General features: G+C 51.3%; 7 protein-coding genes across 7 annotated transcripts; 3 read left to right on the top strand and 4 right to left on the bottom strand.

Annotated features, from left to right (window-relative positions):
• Positions 1-1,862: 1,862 nt before the first annotated feature.
• On the bottom strand, positions 1,863-4,393 carry IAQ61_009665 (uncharacterized protein; the record flags this gene model as incomplete). The annotated part of the gene is made up of 7 exons (XM_003837888.2): positions 3,888-4,393; positions 3,467-3,835; positions 3,039-3,419; positions 2,388-2,991; positions 2,162-2,227; positions 2,013-2,118; positions 1,863-1,948 (listed from the first exon to the last, which is right to left on the bottom strand). Exons 1-7 carry the CDS (start codon positions 4,151-4,153, stop codon positions 1,863-1,865), a joined length of 1,878 nt encoding a protein of 625 aa, XP_003837936.2. The 5' UTR covers positions 4,154-4,393.
• Positions 4,394-4,837: 444 nt separating this feature from the next.
• Positions 4,838-5,629, top strand: IAQ61_009664 (uncharacterized protein; the record flags this gene model as incomplete). The annotated part of the gene is made up of 1 exon (XM_003837889.2): positions 4,838-5,629. The coding sequence occupies one exon, from the start codon at positions 4,838-4,840 to the stop codon at positions 5,627-5,629; it is 792 nt and encodes a 263-aa protein (XP_003837937.2).
• Positions 5,630-5,713: 84 nt separating this feature from the next.
• Positions 5,714-6,989, bottom strand: IAQ61_009663 (uncharacterized protein; the record flags this gene model as incomplete). The annotated part of the gene is made up of 2 exons (XM_003837890.2): positions 6,753-6,989; positions 5,714-6,581 (listed from the first exon to the last, which is right to left on the bottom strand). Exons 1-2 carry the CDS (start codon positions 6,899-6,901, stop codon positions 5,714-5,716), a joined length of 1,017 nt encoding a protein of 338 aa, XP_003837938.1. The 5' UTR covers positions 6,902-6,989.
• A 1,062-nt stretch (positions 6,990-8,051) lies between these two features.
• Positions 8,052-9,641, top strand: IAQ61_009662 (uncharacterized protein; the record flags this gene model as incomplete). The annotated part of the gene is made up of 1 exon (XM_003837891.2): positions 8,052-9,641. One exon carries the CDS (start codon positions 8,052-8,054, stop codon positions 9,639-9,641), a length of 1,590 nt encoding a protein of 529 aa, XP_003837939.2.
• Positions 9,642-10,464: 823 nt separating this feature from the next.
• Positions 10,465-11,187, top strand: IAQ61_009661 (uncharacterized protein; the record flags this gene model as incomplete). Its single annotated transcript, XM_066098484.1, has 2 exons — positions 10,465-10,633; positions 10,775-11,187. 2 exons carry the CDS (start codon positions 10,465-10,467, stop codon positions 11,185-11,187), a joined length of 582 nt encoding a protein of 193 aa, XP_065951643.1.
• A 437-nt stretch (positions 11,188-11,624) lies between these two features.
• IAQ61_009660 (uncharacterized protein) lies at positions 11,625-14,283 on the bottom strand (the record flags this gene model as incomplete). Its single annotated transcript, XM_003837893.2, has 5 exons — positions 11,625-12,284; positions 12,340-12,748; positions 12,802-12,952; positions 13,003-13,865; positions 13,919-14,283. The coding sequence occupies 5 exons, from the start codon at positions 14,281-14,283 to the stop codon at positions 11,625-11,627; spliced, it is 2,448 nt and encodes an 815-aa protein (XP_003837941.1).
• An 809-nt stretch (positions 14,284-15,092) lies between these two features.
• IAQ61_009659 (uncharacterized protein) lies at positions 15,093-15,383 on the bottom strand (the record flags this gene model as incomplete). Its single annotated transcript, XM_066098483.1, has 1 exon — positions 15,093-15,383. One exon carries the CDS (start codon positions 15,381-15,383, stop codon positions 15,093-15,095), a length of 291 nt encoding a protein of 96 aa, XP_065951642.1.
• Positions 15,384-17,127: the final 1,744 nt, after the last annotated feature.

Below are 17,127 nucleotides of genomic sequence, written 5' to 3'. Positions count from 1 at the left end.
TCCAATGTATGTCGGGTTGTGTCTTGTAAGATTTCGGATGCTTAGGGTAGATTTGAGGAAGCTACGGAGGGAGGATAGGTGGGTGACGTAGAAGTCCCAACAGCTGGTGGGCACTCTGTAGCCCTTGCTAGATCAGAATGTGGCAGTTGCGATGACGCCAAGTGTGCGGGTATGAGTGTGTGGAGGTGGGTTGCGAAGTAGATGGCTGGGTGGGTAGGTAGGTAGGTGGGAGGGTGGATAGATAGGTAGATAGGCCACACGGGAGAGCCTGGATTAGGGAGGGCGATAGAGACGCGCGAGAAAGGCAAGATAGCAAGCCTCCGTCGGCCCTGTCGTTATCTGCTTCGAGGGACACTGGCCGTGCCAGGTCAGCGTAGGGAAGGCGACGGGGGGAGAATGCGAATCCTGCTTGCGCGCCAGAGCGGTGGTGTCTGGGCTGAGGAAGAAGAGGGGGGCGCTGGTGGTGAGAGCTCACGATGGGTGGGCTGGGGGCATGGGGCGCAGGCGGTCGAGGTTTAGCAGTTGCAGTCTAGTGGGTTGCGGTGATTGCCAGCTTGCGTCTACTCTCTGGACAGCACCTTGGGGAGGCAGTGTAGGGGCGGCAGTGTAGTGTGTAGTGTAGTGTAGTGTAGTGTAGTGTAGTGTAGTGCAGTGTAGTGCAGTGTAGTAGTGTAGTAGTGTAGGGCAGGAGGGCCAGCAGAGCGGGGAGTTGGGAGGGGAAGGGGAGGGGAGGGGACAGAATACTAGAGCTACGATGGATCAATGGGCGGTGCCAGGCGCAGGCGCAGGCGCAGGCGCAGGTAAGCCGCAACGCCTTTAGTCGGTTCCTGCGAGCGAGTAGCCGATGGGCGGGCTCTGCGGACCGGTGAATAAGAAAGCGTTGTAGGTGTGCTAGTGGAACCAGCGCGCAAGCTAACTAGTCAGAGCCCAGACAGCTGCGGAGGCGAGCGATGCGATGTGATAGTATGTATGTGGGTAGGTTAGGCGTGTACCATACAAGTAGAGTGTACACCGCAGCCTTTGGCCGACACGAATTGGGGGTGTGGTGTTTTGAGACCGTTGGCTTAGCGAGGGGCAGTACAGCGAGGAACCGTTTTGTTTTTTTTCAGTCGCGTGTGTGCGTGTGTGCGTGTGTGTGTGTTTTATGTATGTGTGTCTGTGTCTGTGTGATGAGTGTGTGGGTGGTGAGGTTCGCATTATTCCCGTGATTTGCCAGCCCTTTGGTGAGCAGAGCCTACCTAGGCCAAGACAGCAGACAAGGATCAACTTGCAGCAGCCACACCCAAAGAAAAGTTAGGAAACCATGCTGTGACACTTTTTTGCCTGTCCACGTCGCTGATCAAGGGCATGGGCTAGCCACGGCTCACAGACGTGTCCATTGTGGCTCCCATACTCTAGGTACAGCATGGCCAGCTTTGTGAAACGCATTTGGATTTGGGCTGGCAAATTGCGCTGTGCCTAGGTAGCAGGTACAGTACATGGATGATACTTTCCAGCTTATGTTTCATCGAGCACCCACATGTTGCTGCTATTGTCTCTTGGACTGGACTGGACTATGTACTACCATCGACATCATAGTGGACCTGACTACCAAGACCCGTTCGCGCAAGCCAAGCAAGACAAGCCCCTCTCTTCTTTCCACTCTTCTTCCTTCGTGACCCCAAGTGGCTATGTGCCTTGTGTCCGTTTTGCTGACCATCTAACTCTTCCTAGGTACTTTAGGTACACAAGAGGTACCCAGCTCCCACACACACCCATTCAAACAACCCTTCATCACTCGCAACGCTCCGCGCCCGCAAAGACAATGCACGCATCCCTTTACCGTTTGCGGTTGTGACAATGTCGGTAGCGGCCCGAAGTCATCATCGGGCACCAGCCTGTGCAGTCCTCATGTCTGCAATTTCACACCGACGACAGCCCTGGAAGAAATGCCTCAACGAGGGTGTCTCTATGTGTGTGTGTGTGTGTGTGTGTGTGGAAATCAAGTATGAACAACATGCACACAAACCTACTCTGCCAACCACCACGATCGCTTGGATCTTCGGAAGGACGTGGTAGAGACCAAGCCGTGGCGCCAAGGACAGACCCGACAACAAGGTCTTGGGGGTACCATGTGACCTGGCTAGGCATTGGGCCATCTCTTGTAACCATACTCACTTACGACGTGGTTGAAAGTGGCCCCCTCCATGGCACCTCCTGAGATGACGCCAAGAGCCGGGCGAAACCGCTGCGTACTCTTCGGGAACGTCAAACATTGCCAACCCTTCACTCAGACATATCTCGAACCTACTTACTCTACATACACAGCAAAATGGCCTTGTCCCTCGGCTGCATGACCTCCACCCTCACCCTACAATCCTCTTCTACAACTTCGTGCCCAGATTGACATGAATGGCCTTTTTGTTGGTATAGGCCTCCAATCCAGCTTCTCCCAGCTCCCTGCCAATCCCACTCTGCTTCACACCGCCAAACGGCACTCTGATGTCCGAGTCGTTGCTCGAGTTGATCCATACCATGCCCGCTTCAATCCGTCTCGCCACACGATGGGCTTTTGTGATGTTCTCAGTGAATACCGCTGCTCCCAGCCCATAGGTCGTGTCATTCGCACGCTCAATGGCTTCTTCCTCCGTCTTGAACGAGCTGATGACAACAAAAGGTCCAAAAACCTCCTCGCGATAGATCTTCATGTGATCCTTGACGTCTGTGAAAATGGTAGGCGCAATGAAAAAGCCCTTCCCACCCGCGTTCTTGTGTGCTTCTCCACCAGCCACAAGGGTCGCGCCTTCAGATTTGCCGGCCTCGATGAAACCGAGAACACGGTCAAACTGTGCTTTGGTGACTTGCGGGCCCTGGAAAGTGTCGTCTTGGAAGGGGTCTCCGACGATTGACGTGGTCTTGACGTGCTGTTTGAAGGACTCGATGAACTTCTCGTAGATGCCTTCCTGGACTAGGACTCGCGAGGTTGCGGTACAGACTTGGCCTTGGTTGTACCTACAGCTCGTCAGTGGGAAAAGAGGAGCGGGCGCGATGTGACTGACATGATGCCAACATGCGTCCATTTGACCGCCTGGTCAAGGTCTGCATCGTCAAAAATCACGAGAGGTGATTTCCCACCCGTTTCCAGGGTGATGTTCTTCATGTTCACAGCAGCCATCTTCATGATTTCCTTTCCAGTAGCTGTTGAGCCAGTAAAGGCGATCTTGTCAACGTCCAGGTGCTGAGCGAGTGCGGCGCCAGCTTTTCTGCCCTCTCCGTTGATGATGTTGACAACACCTGGTGGGAAACCAGCTTCCTTAACGAGACTGGCAAGATAGAGAATGGAAAGCGGTGTCTGCTCGGCTGCCTTCATAACGATGGTGTTGCCTGTGCAGAGAGCAGGTCCCAGTTTCCACGCAGCCATTGCGAGAGGGAAATTCCATCTGCATTTGCTTAGCTGAGACTCGAACAGTGTATACGAGACACCTACGGGATGATCTGTCCGCAAACACCAAGTGGTTCACGAAGAGTGTACGCAAGCTTTGCTGGGCCAGTGTCGATGACCTGTCCGTGAATCTTGTTCGCCCAGCCTGCATAGTATTTGATGGTTCCAACAACCTCTCCCAGATCGTCATTTAGCGCAACGGAGTAAGGCTTGCCATTGTCCCATGTCTCGATGGTCGCAAGGGTCTCCTTGTTCTCGTCGATTAGCTGGGCGAATCTGTAGAGTAGATCCGCACGAGCGTTAGTGTCCATGTCTCGCCAGTCAGGATTCTTGAAGGCTTTTCGTGCTGCTGCGACGGCGTCGTCTACATCTTCCGGGCCAGCTGCGTAGACGGAAACAATTTCGCTTTCATCACTAAGTCCTGTCAGCCAATGGATCTGCAAGGACCGCCTGAGGGCAGACGTACCTTGGATTTATCGAAGTGATGGTCTCTCCAGATTTCGACTTGACAAACTCGTTGTTGATGAACAGTCCCCTTGGCTGCGAATACTTGCGGCCATTGGGCGCAGTGAGCTCAACAAAAAGATCAGACATGTTGCTTCTGGTACCAGTGTAGAGCCTCCAGATCGGCCGGCGGCTAGCTTCCAAAGCTCTTGATGTTCGGCTTTGCAGGATACTTGAGGGACAGCGACGCAGAGAGGTGCGGGCAAAAGTGGCGTAAAGACAGGACATTCCCCTCAAGTTGGCGAAGAGATCAGCTGCTTATGTATCTACCGGTAGTAGAGTAGGTAATCGATTAGATAACCTGCCCGCAGTCTTGGAGGCAACTGGGAAGTAGCTGACCCCTCTTGTTGTGGACCCCGCCACAGGTACGACGAACGAAAGCTAGCTGATGCGCATGGAGATGCCTGTTTCGGCTGAGAGAACCCCCACCTGTTCACCGTTCAACATGGCTAGGGTAGCTGTAGGATTGGTACTGAAACTGGAGTAACAAGTAGCAATAGATATGGTGAAGCATTTGCCAGACATGTCAGTCGCCATCGTGACTGTCGTGCTTGTACGGTTGTACCTGGCCAGGGATTATCCCCCCGTCATGTCTGGCCGTCGGCATCTCGGCGGTAAACTCCGTGCCCTAACTAGGTGGGGTAGATAGGTAACCGCACATAGCCCCTCATCGCGCTTGAACGCGCTAGGCTGCTCACTTGTACCATAGACCCACTAAACAAACAACACGCATGATGTAACTCACCCCACAACAATTCTTCCCCTACATACCTCCCCTCCAAATCCATCGCAGGTCATTACTATCGCAAATTCTCTAGACCACTGCCGTTCGTGCGGCATCCACCATTCATTCTACTTGACCTATCTCACTCTGCTCATGAGCCTCGAACCACGCTGCCACGCACAACAGCAATGGACATGACTTCCGACCCCCCCTTCAGCCCCCACGACCCCAATCGCCCGGATGCATCCATAAACGTCGATGCATCCCTTACATACTGGAACAGCGTCTCCTCGGACAACAATGGCATGCTCGGCGGCTATCCCCAGACCTCGCGCATCGACCTACAAGGCTCATCCAATTTCCTCACCAAACTTCGCCGGCTGCGATCACAGGCTTCTCCGAAACAGCCTTTGCCACCACTAGACCGTGTTGCAGATTGTGGTGCGGGCATAGGCCGCATAACCAAAGGCTTGCTGTTGCCTGTTGCGCAGCGGGTCGATGTTGTGGAGCCGGTGAAGAAGTTTACAGATGAATTGGTGAACAGTCTTGGAAACGGCGAGTATGCGGGCGATGGAGAGGCAACGGGAGATAAGGGGCAGGTGGGCGCCGTTATCAATCTGGGGCTGCAGGACTGGATACCAGAAGAGGGCGCGTACGATCTGATATGGAACCAGTGGTGTTTAGGACACCTAACGGATGCACAGTTGGTTCTATATCTGCGGCGGTGTGCGGCTGGTTTAAGAAAGCCAAGGGAAAGGGAAGACAAGGTTGCGGCTTGGATTGTGGTCAAGGAGAACCTGTCGACGGATATTAGGCACAAGGATATATATGACGACGAGGACTCGAGTGTGACACGGTCGGATGACAAGTTTAGGAGATTGTTCCAGGAAGCAGGTCTGAAGATCCTGGCTACTGAATTGCAGAGGGGCATGCCGAAAGATTTATTTCCGGTCAGAGTGTATGCGCTTAGGCCAGAGTGAGCCAGAGCATCGCGCCTGACAAGGGCACAATCAGCAGCTCAACAGGGCAGAAATCAACGTCTGCATCATTGCGGACTATCATGCTCATTTCCCACCCGCCTCGCCCAAGACCATAAACTTGTGTATGAATCCTAATGGCAAAACAGGTTGTCCAGGCACAGGTTGGTGCACAGGAGGCTTGACTGACGCCACATCCTGTGTAGCACCCTTGGTTACCACGGTGGATGGTGCTGAGACTGCCACTTCCGGCGCTCCAGATGTGTCCATGGCATCTTCAAACTCTCCTTCGTCTTCGTCTTCGTCTTCTTCATCTTCATCTTCTTCATCTTCCGCACCTGCATCGTCACCATAGATGTTCGGATATGTCGCCTTGAGATATTCCTGATCGAAAGCCTCTTGGTGCGCCATTCTCCACATCTCCACAATATCGGCTTCGCTCAATGCGCCCTTGACGCGCTTCAGTGGCATAGCATTTGCATCTTCTCTCGTGTCTTCATCATCGCCGTCTTTCTCATCGTCTTCCTCTTTGGCTTCTGGTTTCTTGGGCTCGATACCCCACGCTTCCGGGACCTCTGCAAACTCCGCCGCTTTCTGCAACCTCTTTCCCACCCAGCCCTCCTCCATTGGCTCCAATCTCTTCCTCAAAAGAGTATTTGCCATCCCCTGGGCGTGCGGTAGGTGCATTGGAAATGGTGGGATGGGGAAAGGATGCAACGCTTTGATCCTGTCGCCTTGGCCTGGATTGTGGATGTCGCGATATATCGTCTTTGTGGCTTCTTTGCCACTATCCACAGGATTTCCCAGATCGTCCTTAATGATGTTTCCGTTTTCATCCAGCTTCGGTACCTTGGTCACGATGTCTTCGGTAGTGTGTTGGTATCCACCGTGGATCATGGTATTGAAAGAGTTAATGTAGTTAGAGACTATAGTCGTTGTATGCTGAATTTGTGGCCTATATGGGGGGTCAGAGAAGAAATTGTAGATTTGGCCTCTGTACAAAAGCACTCTTTCTAACATGGCATTGTTGCCCGGATGCTTGTATATGGTCGTCGGTATATGTGGCATGATCGTGAAAGTGGAAATAATGTTACGGTTCAGTTGGACAAACGCGAAAACGACTTACCAATCGACGGCAAGCCCTCTCTCCATTTTGAACTGCATTTCATGTTGTAATTTAGTCATGACCGCGATCATAGGCAGTAGCTGGCGGCGTAGTTGATCTAGGATCCGTAGGTCGTCGCGATCAGGCGCGCCCTGGAAATTTTGATTCATCTCGTAGTCGATCCAGCTCTTTCTTTAAGACTGTCACGCGTGTGTATCTTAATGATAGAATTGATGAGTAGTATGATTTCGACCAGAGTACAGGTGGTTTGGTGAAGTGCACGCGCAGGAAAGGCTATTGGCTTGAGCGCACAGCCCGGACGAATTGGGGAAAGCGCCTTGGCGTCATGATGCCTAGAGGTAACAAACAATACCTACATGCATCCACCTCGATCACAACTGCTTCTTTCACTTCTATCACAAGATCCAATCATCTGCGTCAGCTCCCACTTAAGCTCGCATTTTTTTTGGCTGCAATGTGTCTCGAATATTACCTGTATCCAACGTGTACAGATGTACTAGAACGGATTTGTCCATGCCAGAACACTCCTCGCTCACCTATGTCCTCGATTTTGTAATTGATACTCGTAATATATATGTGGCCCCTTTGCTCAAAACTTTGAGGAAACCTTTATACCTCAAGCCTTGATTACTAACAGTACCCTGTCCCATGTGCTGTATAGGCAGGCGTCGACTTCATGTGCTGATGCTACCTTTTGAGCAGTAGGCGGGTGAGAGTCGCATCGTCTGAGGCGTGTTCCGGGTGGACATAGAAGCTTCTGTGGCTACGGTGAACGCTCGAGTGCTCCAGGTTTCACTTTCAGACCGAGTCACAAGTAGCTGGTCTTGCACTCTCACCGCCCGTTTGTCGAAACTTGGTGTTTAAAAGAGCACCTGCCTCGATTGTTATAATTTGTCCACACTTTCAGTACACTCGAACCCTTTTACCCAGCACTGACTCATATTACCAAAGAAACCCCTGTGCACGCCCAAAATTACCGTCCAACGGACAGGACGAGCACTGATTTTCGCTGGACTCTTTCCAGGTGAAGGTGGCTGCTACTTGCTGCGCCACCCTGCTAGTAGAACCAAACGCCTCGACGTGGACGGGTAAGGGTCTCAGTTACTCACAATAGCAACGGTGGTATTGTAGTAATTTGGAGCCTTGCGCCACTTAGCCCCAACTGCTTATTTAGACAAACTAGCCTGCAACATTGCAATTATAATAGATACCCCGGTTTTCACTCTGAGAGCCAAAGAACGGGACAGACCAGAAACTTTCTATAAACTGTGTAAACGAGGTTGGTTATTCCGCTTACTCATGGCCTGTACTGTCCGCGCTGACGATTTGCAGAGCACTGATCCCTCGTCAGAGAAGAGGGTCACTCAGTACAGAACCAGCAACTCCAGTCATCGAGGCGACCCAAAATTATTAAATATAGCTATGAGGCTGCCGTTCGAGGATGAACTTTACCTTGGTGGCAACGAATGGCAAGCATCTGCTAATGATGAGCATCCTTTCACCAACCTCATACGGGAAGCCATCAAAAAGCATCGCATCCAATCTCTAGAACACCATGCTAGGAACATTGACGTAAATCAATCCAACTCCAAACGGAATCCAAGAAAGGAACAAACTCTCACTCCGCAGTTCAAGATGGAGGTTGGCTTTCACCATTGGTGTCGTGGCCCCATTACGCGACTATGCGGTCCGGAATCTCAGAAAACCTCGCGCAATAGCCCTCGCTTCATGACCGATAACATCGTAGTTTACGAGGAAGGAGTTGCATTCCCCCTTGCAGAATTCTTGGAGCTGCAATTTCCGATTCTTGATGAACTACCGCTACCCAGCTCCGAAATGTATAAGTGGTGGTGCAAGAACGGTAAAACTTTCAATTGGGAAGCACTACCTACAGAGCTCAAAGAGAATATCGTTAGCCACTGTTTTCGCGATACGCCTTTTACAAGCATAAGGCCACCCCCAAGACGATACCTGAAGAAGACAACGCCGCAACCCTACGAAGTCACTGATCACTTTGACAACGCCTCATCACTCCTCTGTGTCTCTCACCAAGTTCGGTACATTGCACTTCGAGTTTGTCTACAGGGAATCAAGGGACATCCCGTTTGCCAAGGCTTGTCTGTCGGGGTTGTCGGTGGTGGTCCGTTGGACAAGTGCATCAGACGCTTAGGGAACTTTCACCAGATGTTACACCCCGAGGGAGTTCCGGTGGACGAAAAGACCGCAGAGCTCGCCATGCTATACAAGCAATACCCGAGAATCTATCCGCAGCTCAGCCAATACGCTACCTTTGCTCATGGTATCCGTAGAGTTTGCATGCGTATGGACTTCCATTCCTACTTCAGTTTCTTCAAGCTCACTAGTCATGGTCTAAGGGACCACTGGTCACGCTTCAACTCTGGCTACGAGATGCTTGAACAATTGCCTGCTTTGGAAGTCGTCGTACTCGAACTACCTGAGCCTGAGGGAACCAGCTCGCGTTACCGACCTTCACGCATGATGCCACCTCTGTTTTACCGCGACCACGAATGCCCACGCACCCTGCACCGGTTGATATACGAAAAAGCAGCCGAAGTTTTGGCCCTCTATCCCGTCGTCGCGGTGTTCGGCTTCATCGATGAGCTCGAGAAGGAGCGTTTCTATTCGTTGCGCAGGGCTGCCATTGAAGGCCTCAAATTCACCAGCGACGAACTGGCTGACTTGTACAAAGATGATGGAGGTGGCATCGAACTCGAAGAAATTGTCAATCCCGGTTTGCTACCTCACGAGATTGAGGAATGCCGTGAAGGGACTCGGAATGGCCTCATGAGCCGTGAAGATCTTGCTTTCTGGCCACCGAAGTGCAGGTGCACCGTTCCATGCTCCAAAGTCTTGCACCCAGATGATTAAAGCGCTTCTCGTTCGAGGTAGGGAGGGGCCAGACTTGCAGTGGAGTTTTATCATTCTGGACACAACTTCTGGAGTTACGGGACAAGACGGCATCTGGATACAGGATGGGAAAGAAGTTGCATACTGGTGGCTTTCTTCACTTGCACATGAAGGCCCGTTTGATTTTTGCGTCTGTTCATGCGGGATTCTACAACATCTTGCACTAATACTTCCATGCTTCTATCATAACAAGATATGTGATCCTACACTGGGCTGTTTGTATTTGCTCGGACCATTCATGCTTCTCCTTGCTAGGATGACACTGCTCTCTGTCCTCGTTCAAAGGACAGGCGACAGTCTCAAGGCCTGATTCTCCCGAATGTAGTTAGTTTTCTTTCAAATATATATGATGCAATGTCAATCTTTTCTTTATGGACCTTGTTTGTACAGACAGTGCAATAAATATCGTGAGAAGAGAGGACTTATTACGGCACAGGTGATGTGTTTTTCAATCAATTCGACCATACTTTGGGTTTTCAAAGCTTTTTTACGGTCGCGAGATTTTCAATCTTCTCGGTGATTTCAGAAATATATAGGTATTCTCGGGCGTAGATTGCAGGTGTAGGACTATCGACGGCAGTAGTACTATGAATACGTACCGTATGCCCTGCGCCACAGGTGGCACACAGGAAACCCGCGGGCAAGTTTAAGCGAGTTTCCCCGCGGGAGTCTCTTCCCTTCTCCCCCATGCCTCGCAACAAACCCCGCGCAAACTTATACACACCACCAGTAACACAATATCCATATCCAGTCTGCGCAAGAGTCTCATATACAGCCAATCAACATGGCGACTATCAGGCCCATGCGACCAAACGATCTCCTCAGAATATCATGCACAAACCTTGACCACCTCACGGAGACCTACAACATCGGCTTCTACCTCGATTACCTCACGAAATGGCCGGAACTATGCCAAGTTATAGAAGGCACAGATGGCGAGATAGAAGGCTACAGTAAGCATGAATAAAAAAAACATCTTCATCGTTGCTACCACCCAAATCTCTTCTATGAGTTTCTCACACAAAAACAATGAGAAGAACACGGACAACTTAAGGATTAAGTAGATAATTAAACTAACCACACCCCAAACACAGTCCTAGGCAAACTCGAATCCTCCCCCTACGCACCCCCAATAACACCCTACCACCCCTCCACCACCGGCCAATCCTACCCAAACTACCTCCCCTGGCACGGCCACATCACTGCGCTGACCATCGCGCCTAGCGCGCGCCGCCTCGGCCACGCAACCGCGCTCTCGTCTGCGCTCGAGCGCGCCTCGGACGCCGCCAACGCCTGGTTTGTGGATCTTTTTGTGCGCGCGAGCAACGAGATTGCAAAGGAGTTGTATCGCAAGATGGGGTATAGTGTGTATAGAAGGGTGAGGGAGTATTATAATGATGGCGAGGATGCGCTGGATATGCGGAAGCCGTGTGGGAGGGATAAGGAGAGGGGGACGGTGAGGGCGGATGGGGATGCCTGGCTTGTTACGGCTGATGATGTGTGGTGAGGTGTGGGGGTTTGGCCGTGAATGAGTGTTTATCTTGGGTGTGGGCGAGGATAGTGGGGCATGGGTTACTGAGATGGGACATGCGGCGTTAGTACTGGACAATTGGGGTGATCATGATGGATGAGGGTTGTGCTGGGTCACATGTACCTATCACCATACAGTCATGAAGCTCGCCATGAGGAGTAAGTTCAGCAACCATTGCGCGTCGAAAACATTCACTAAAAAAGCTACAGGTGCAGATCAAGATTCAGATTGGCCACCCATGACGATGCCATTAAGATTACAATAGAACGGGTATATAGCAAGCCGCAAGAAAAAAAAATCGATACCTCCCAACCCTGCTCGATGCATACATAACAAAAGAAGAAGAAAACGTCCTGGGGAGCTGCTCATAACGACCGTATCTATCGTTTGTCCAGAACTTCTTGGGCAACTATCTAAATAGCAAAAGAATCCGCACTGCGCTCGCGTTGAAGCACGTTCTCTTTCATCGACGAACTTGCAGATTTCATCGAACCTCTCTCATACACGGGCGATTGCGGAGCATACCGAGGACTAGATGGCCGGCGTAGGGCATCTACATTCAGATGGCGAGCTACATTGTGACCATTGGACACAGTAGGGCCATACACGGCTGGTCCAAAAGCGCAATGCGAGGAGAAGGAATCACTCCTCTCAGCATCATCTTCGAAGCCGTCGAGTCGGTTATCTCTCTGCAGTCGCTGAGCCCGGATATCGTTGGACACAGGGGGAGCTTGGCGGAACCTACGTACGGGCTGCGAGTGATCCTTTTCATCAACGAGGACAACCATCCATACACCTACTGCTCCGGATGAACCGAGCAGTGGCGTACAATGGATCCAGCGCGGCCGGCCTTCCTCTTGGCTGTTCTCGAGGTCTGCAACCGCGTGGGGGAGCCAACGGACTTTTGCGGTTACGCCGCGTGAGCCATCTGCGAGGGCGCTGCCGAGGGATTCACGGACCCGATTACTGCCGCCAATTCGATCTAGGAAGCGAGATTGAAGTATTCCAGGGACACGGAGGGAGGGCGAGGTGAATAGAATCCGTAGAGAAGGTGCTGGTCGGACGATGAGGTACTTTGAAGAGCTGATGAGCATATATTTTGGCAGCATGGTTTATGATTCCACTTACGTGCTTATATGGCCCGGAGAGTCTGCCGTCGGGTTTTGGTGGTGGCTTCTCCGCTTTGTCAACATCATATGTTGATTGATCCTGGATCAATAATCTTGGCTTTTGCGACGAGTTTGGTCTCCCGTCCTCCAATTGCTCCCTGTGCATGCTACCCCCATACTTTCTTACAGTGTCGAGCTCAACATGATTGAACATTTCACTGAGTTCTTGAAACTCATCTTTCAGCGGATCCTCCTCTTCTTTGCCGTCTTGCTGCGCTAGCATACGCTGGAAAGCGTCCAGGTCTGTGCCATCTTTTACAAGGCCTGAGACATCGATTTGCGCGCCGATGAAGTAACGGAGGTTGCCGCGCGAATCGAGCAGCGGAGCTATCATCAGCAGATTCATAAAGGGCGAGCCGTCCCGGCGACTGATATGAAGGTTAACCATCATCCGCATGATCTTCGAAGTGTAAGGACGTACTAGTTTAGAAACACTTCACTGTGGTCTTTGCCTTCGATGGCGGCTTGCTTGAAGCGGGCGACACTGCTTCGGTTCGTCTTCGGGCCTTGCAAAAAGCGGCAGTTCCTTCCAATGGCGTAGCTGACCCCATATTGTGTAGTGCGATGGAATTCTGGAAATCGTCAATCCTGGGGTTATGCACATCGTCGACAAACTACTGACCTTCTGATGCAAAAATGATGGGGTTATCGGATCTGGACGGATCTGACAGGCAGAAGACTTCTGCAAGTCCCTCGCTGGCCTCTCTGAGCAAAGGAGGTAGAGCTCCTGTGACGCGCTTGGCAATGCTGACGCTAACCACCTGGACAAAAACGTGGGTGATGAATGCTGGCAAATCGTCCCGAACAAGCACATCAAATGCTTTGTTGGCTTTCTCTTCTAAAACTGCGTTCATGGTAGGTCGTGCTGCTGTTTGCGTAAAATCCAACCCTTCAATGGGGTCCAATCCTTCTGCTACGGCGTTTGCGTAGCTGATTGCTCGGAGTGCTTTTAATGCATCAAGATAGTAGATTAAAACTGGAACTGATTGTGGTCTTGCAGCGCTGAGAAATGAGGTGAATCGAAGTAGAGATGAAGTGTCCTTGAAAATAGCCTGGAGATGTTGCTTGGAAAATAGTTGCTCGGAGCGCTGCTCCAGTGAAAATTGCTTCCGTCCATTGTCAACAGGGGCGGAGACAAGGTCAAATGAGCAAGGGTCGTCTTCGAGGAGAGGTGCAAGTCGGTCGACGTCATCCGCAAGACCTTTCTGCTGCAGAGGGACGAGAGCGTGAGTAGCAAATGATGGTGCCGATGATTCGTAGGACATGACAGAAGCATTCGAGCTGCGGAGTGTGGTAGGTGCTATGCTGCGCCCACGGGGGGACTCTGAAGTATGTGGTGCAATGTTGCTACCCGGAGTTTGGGACCCATCACGGGTCCTACTCTGGTAGGGATCGGGCGTGGAAGGCATGAAGAATGAAGCTGCGTCGCAACTCAATCGTCTTTGCATGCGTATTCGTTTTCTTTCCGCTTGCGGTGTACTTGAGCTGAGACCGATTAGTAAGATTGCCCTTTCGCCTAGCACATTCACGTTTGCTACCTTGTCCTCGAGGGAATGTGTATATCACGCCTGGAGGCGAAGTCTGGGGGAGGGGGAGCAGCATTATCATCGTCAGAGAACCAATGTTCCTCGGGATCGACATTTGATCGATCGGGCGTGCGCGGAGCCCTCCGCTCGTTTGAGGCTGGCTCATCGTGCATTATTGCAAAGTCAACAACGAATGGTTCACCGTTCCCGTTCGGATTGGGTGTCATGACGCTATCGACGGACGCCTGGACCCCCTCGCCCGCCTTTCCCTTTTTGGCCGGACTGATGCTGATGCTAGATGCTTTGAAGAGGTTAGAGCTTTGTTTGCTGGGATAGATGCCATGGACAGTTCGTTTTTCCTTTCTGAAGAGAGGCATTGTGATGGTTTACAAACGACACACCTGGCCATCGAGGAGAAGCGTCCATATGTATGGTACCTATTGGCGGTGGACAACACATTAGCAACGCATCCAAACAGCCAGGGTGGGACCATGACGACGGAGGGGCTGCACTAACGTAGACGTACCCTAGGGATTTACCGCTGGCGTTGACACGTTCACAAGGAACCCTTGAGATGGCCCAATGCACGCCTGGGCTGTTTTTTTTTTGCTGGTTGAGTGTGTCGCGCCCGTGTTGCAAAGTCCTGCCCTACGCTATCTTGGCGGTGTCGTCGAAAGTAATCAGGCCCAATTTCCTTGCCAGAGCCAGAACGCATGCACACTCGGGAGACGCAAGCCGAGATTAGTGACGCCTGCCAGGCAGCTCATGCAAGGTACGAGCTACGGCTGAAAGGTGATCGTGTGTCCTGCCTTCGGCCACTGGAGGCCGGACGGATGTTGCAGCACGACTCAATCGGTCGGTGCTATTCTCTCAGGCACGGTACCGGTATCGGTATCGTATGTGAATGTGTGTGTGTGTGCCAGTGTAGTGATTCAGAGCTCAAATCCAGCGGCGTCGCTGCCCAGCGTCCATCAGAGCGACAGAGAGGCACGGCTGTCGCTGTAGAAGCATTGTAAACGATGTAGCCACTTTGGATCCTCACGCCGTCTTTGCGTTCAGGAATCAGGAGGTTGTGGGAGCCGGGGTGTTGTCAGCTCCAGCCAGCTGGCAATGCATTTTAGGAAAGGCGCCACGTGTCTAAGACCCAAAGCGTGATCATCCTAGTGCAAATCCCCCCCATGGTCTTTCAACACACAAGGACAGCCTGATTTGCTTCCTTGCACGAGCTCGAGACTGGGATGGCATGTCTACAAAGTCTGCACCACGACTCGGCCAACTCATCCGCAGCAATACTGTACTGTACCCACCCACATTGGGTTTGGAAGTTGTCAGCCACAGCTCTCTCCATTGCTCTACCGGTAGGTAATTCTCCGAATGGGGCCTCCGATATTGGGAATGGAAGAGTAATGAGCACGTCTTCCACACAAGATGTCTTCAATGACTGGATTTTCGGCGGGCTTTCTGCAGTATATAACATGTACTCACGTGTGATCGGTCATTCAAGGTGATTCTTTGCTGAGGCCTGTCACTTTCTAAGTCATCAGTGCTTTCCGCATTTTTCCCGCTGGGCAGTGAAGCACGAGTGCCAATGCTCAGGCCACTGAAGAGTTGCTCCCCAGCGACTGACCAAGAGACGTAGTATGTGGTATAGATCGCGTGCAGAGCGCCACTGATGTTTCCATCGCCCAGATCCGTATCTCTGCAGTCAGCTTTCGTTGACGGAAATCTAAAGATATTACGCGTGGGGCAGGAATTTCGGAAAAATGAGGGTCTAATCAGCCTGAAATGGCACATGCTTACTCGTACGATAGTATCTGACCTCGAAAGAAGACGTAGATCATTGACCTTCGCCGATTGTACCTGCACACAACACTGGGCTTGACAGGGGGTCCCTTCAGCTACCAGCCGGGATCTTCTATCCGATCTCTTTCAAGATTAGCACGAGATGCAACATTTCGGTCTCTTTGCAACGGTCGTGGACGCCTCCTGTCAGACTAACCTAAGCGAATATGACAAATGGCGCCAGATGTCTGCAGTGACGATCACGGCTGGACAGTGGAGATATATAATGTCGCTGAAGCGTGTCTACTGAAATTCCACAAGCACCATATGTTCTTCTCGTGGTTAAGTACAATCGAAAAAAATACGAGCAAAAGTCCAAGAAAGTGTGGTTTCAGATCTCAGATTAATCTTGCATAGCCGTAGATGATGCATATCGTATATGTCGTACATATTCACCAGACCAACAGAGTCCGTGCGGCACCCATGTCCCATCTGGCTGATCGACATTATCAACACCTAAAGAAGTCACCCTGAATATTTCAAGTTTTTTTTTTCACATAAGCTGACTCGCTCTAGAACTCCCCCGTACCTCATGTCAGTCCTCTGATCTTCATCGCTCTTAGTTGATAACTCATGCCATCAAGATGCTGCAGGCCGCGGCGGTACGATCACTCCGGAGCCTGTGCCGCAAGAACAAGCTCACGGCTAGCAGACCGGTGGTTTGAAATTGCCATTATCCCATCAACTATCAAATGCAAGCTCATGAATGAAGTTTACATCCTCGCGACCGAGAATTGCAAAATATATTCACGCCGCGTCACTTATCCACATACCCTTATTACAGTAGCAGTCTACATCAGGGAGGGCCCTGGAACTTATTTCACACTCGGCCTGCGCTACCGGTACCATATGTTCCGAGACGGCGCAGACTCCAGTGCGCGTAAATTACCACATACGATGACGCTTTCCGGCGCCAAGAAGACAACAGTGTGTCTACAGAATTAATTATTTTCGTATCGGCTGCCACTTGAGCAAATGCGTCATTGACTCCTCTATCCGAACGTTTTTACGGCAAGTGTTGTGCTATGACGTACGGTACCGGTAGTGGGTAGTCCCGTGCCATGGCAACAACGTGAATATAGCACCGGGGTTTCTTGATATATTGTATTCTCTCGCAGGGAAAAGCGCGCGAGCCGAGTACTGGGATGCAAACTCTAGAAGAACGGAGATGAGCGATGATCACGCTGCGGCACTACTCGTACATACACTATACCGAGTAGCATTATACCGAGCAGCATTATACCGATCTAGAGTATCTTTGTGCATAAAAACATAATCACAGATGATGACCTACTATTGAAAGCAACTACCAGTTTGGCGATCAAAATTAAGGCACGCCATTGCTACAAAGAGCAACTTCGAAAGGTCGCCTTAGTAGT

Source organism: Plenodomus lingam (genome assembly GCF_022343315.1).
Source record: "Plenodomus lingam strain CAN1 chromosome Unknown contig_6, whole genome shotgun sequence".
NCBI classification, from domain to species: domain Eukaryota; kingdom Fungi; phylum Ascomycota; class Dothideomycetes; order Pleosporales; family Leptosphaeriaceae; genus Plenodomus; species Plenodomus lingam.
The sequence above is the reverse complement of the archived record's forward strand: the minus strand, read 5'-3'. Positions and strand labels throughout refer to the sequence as shown.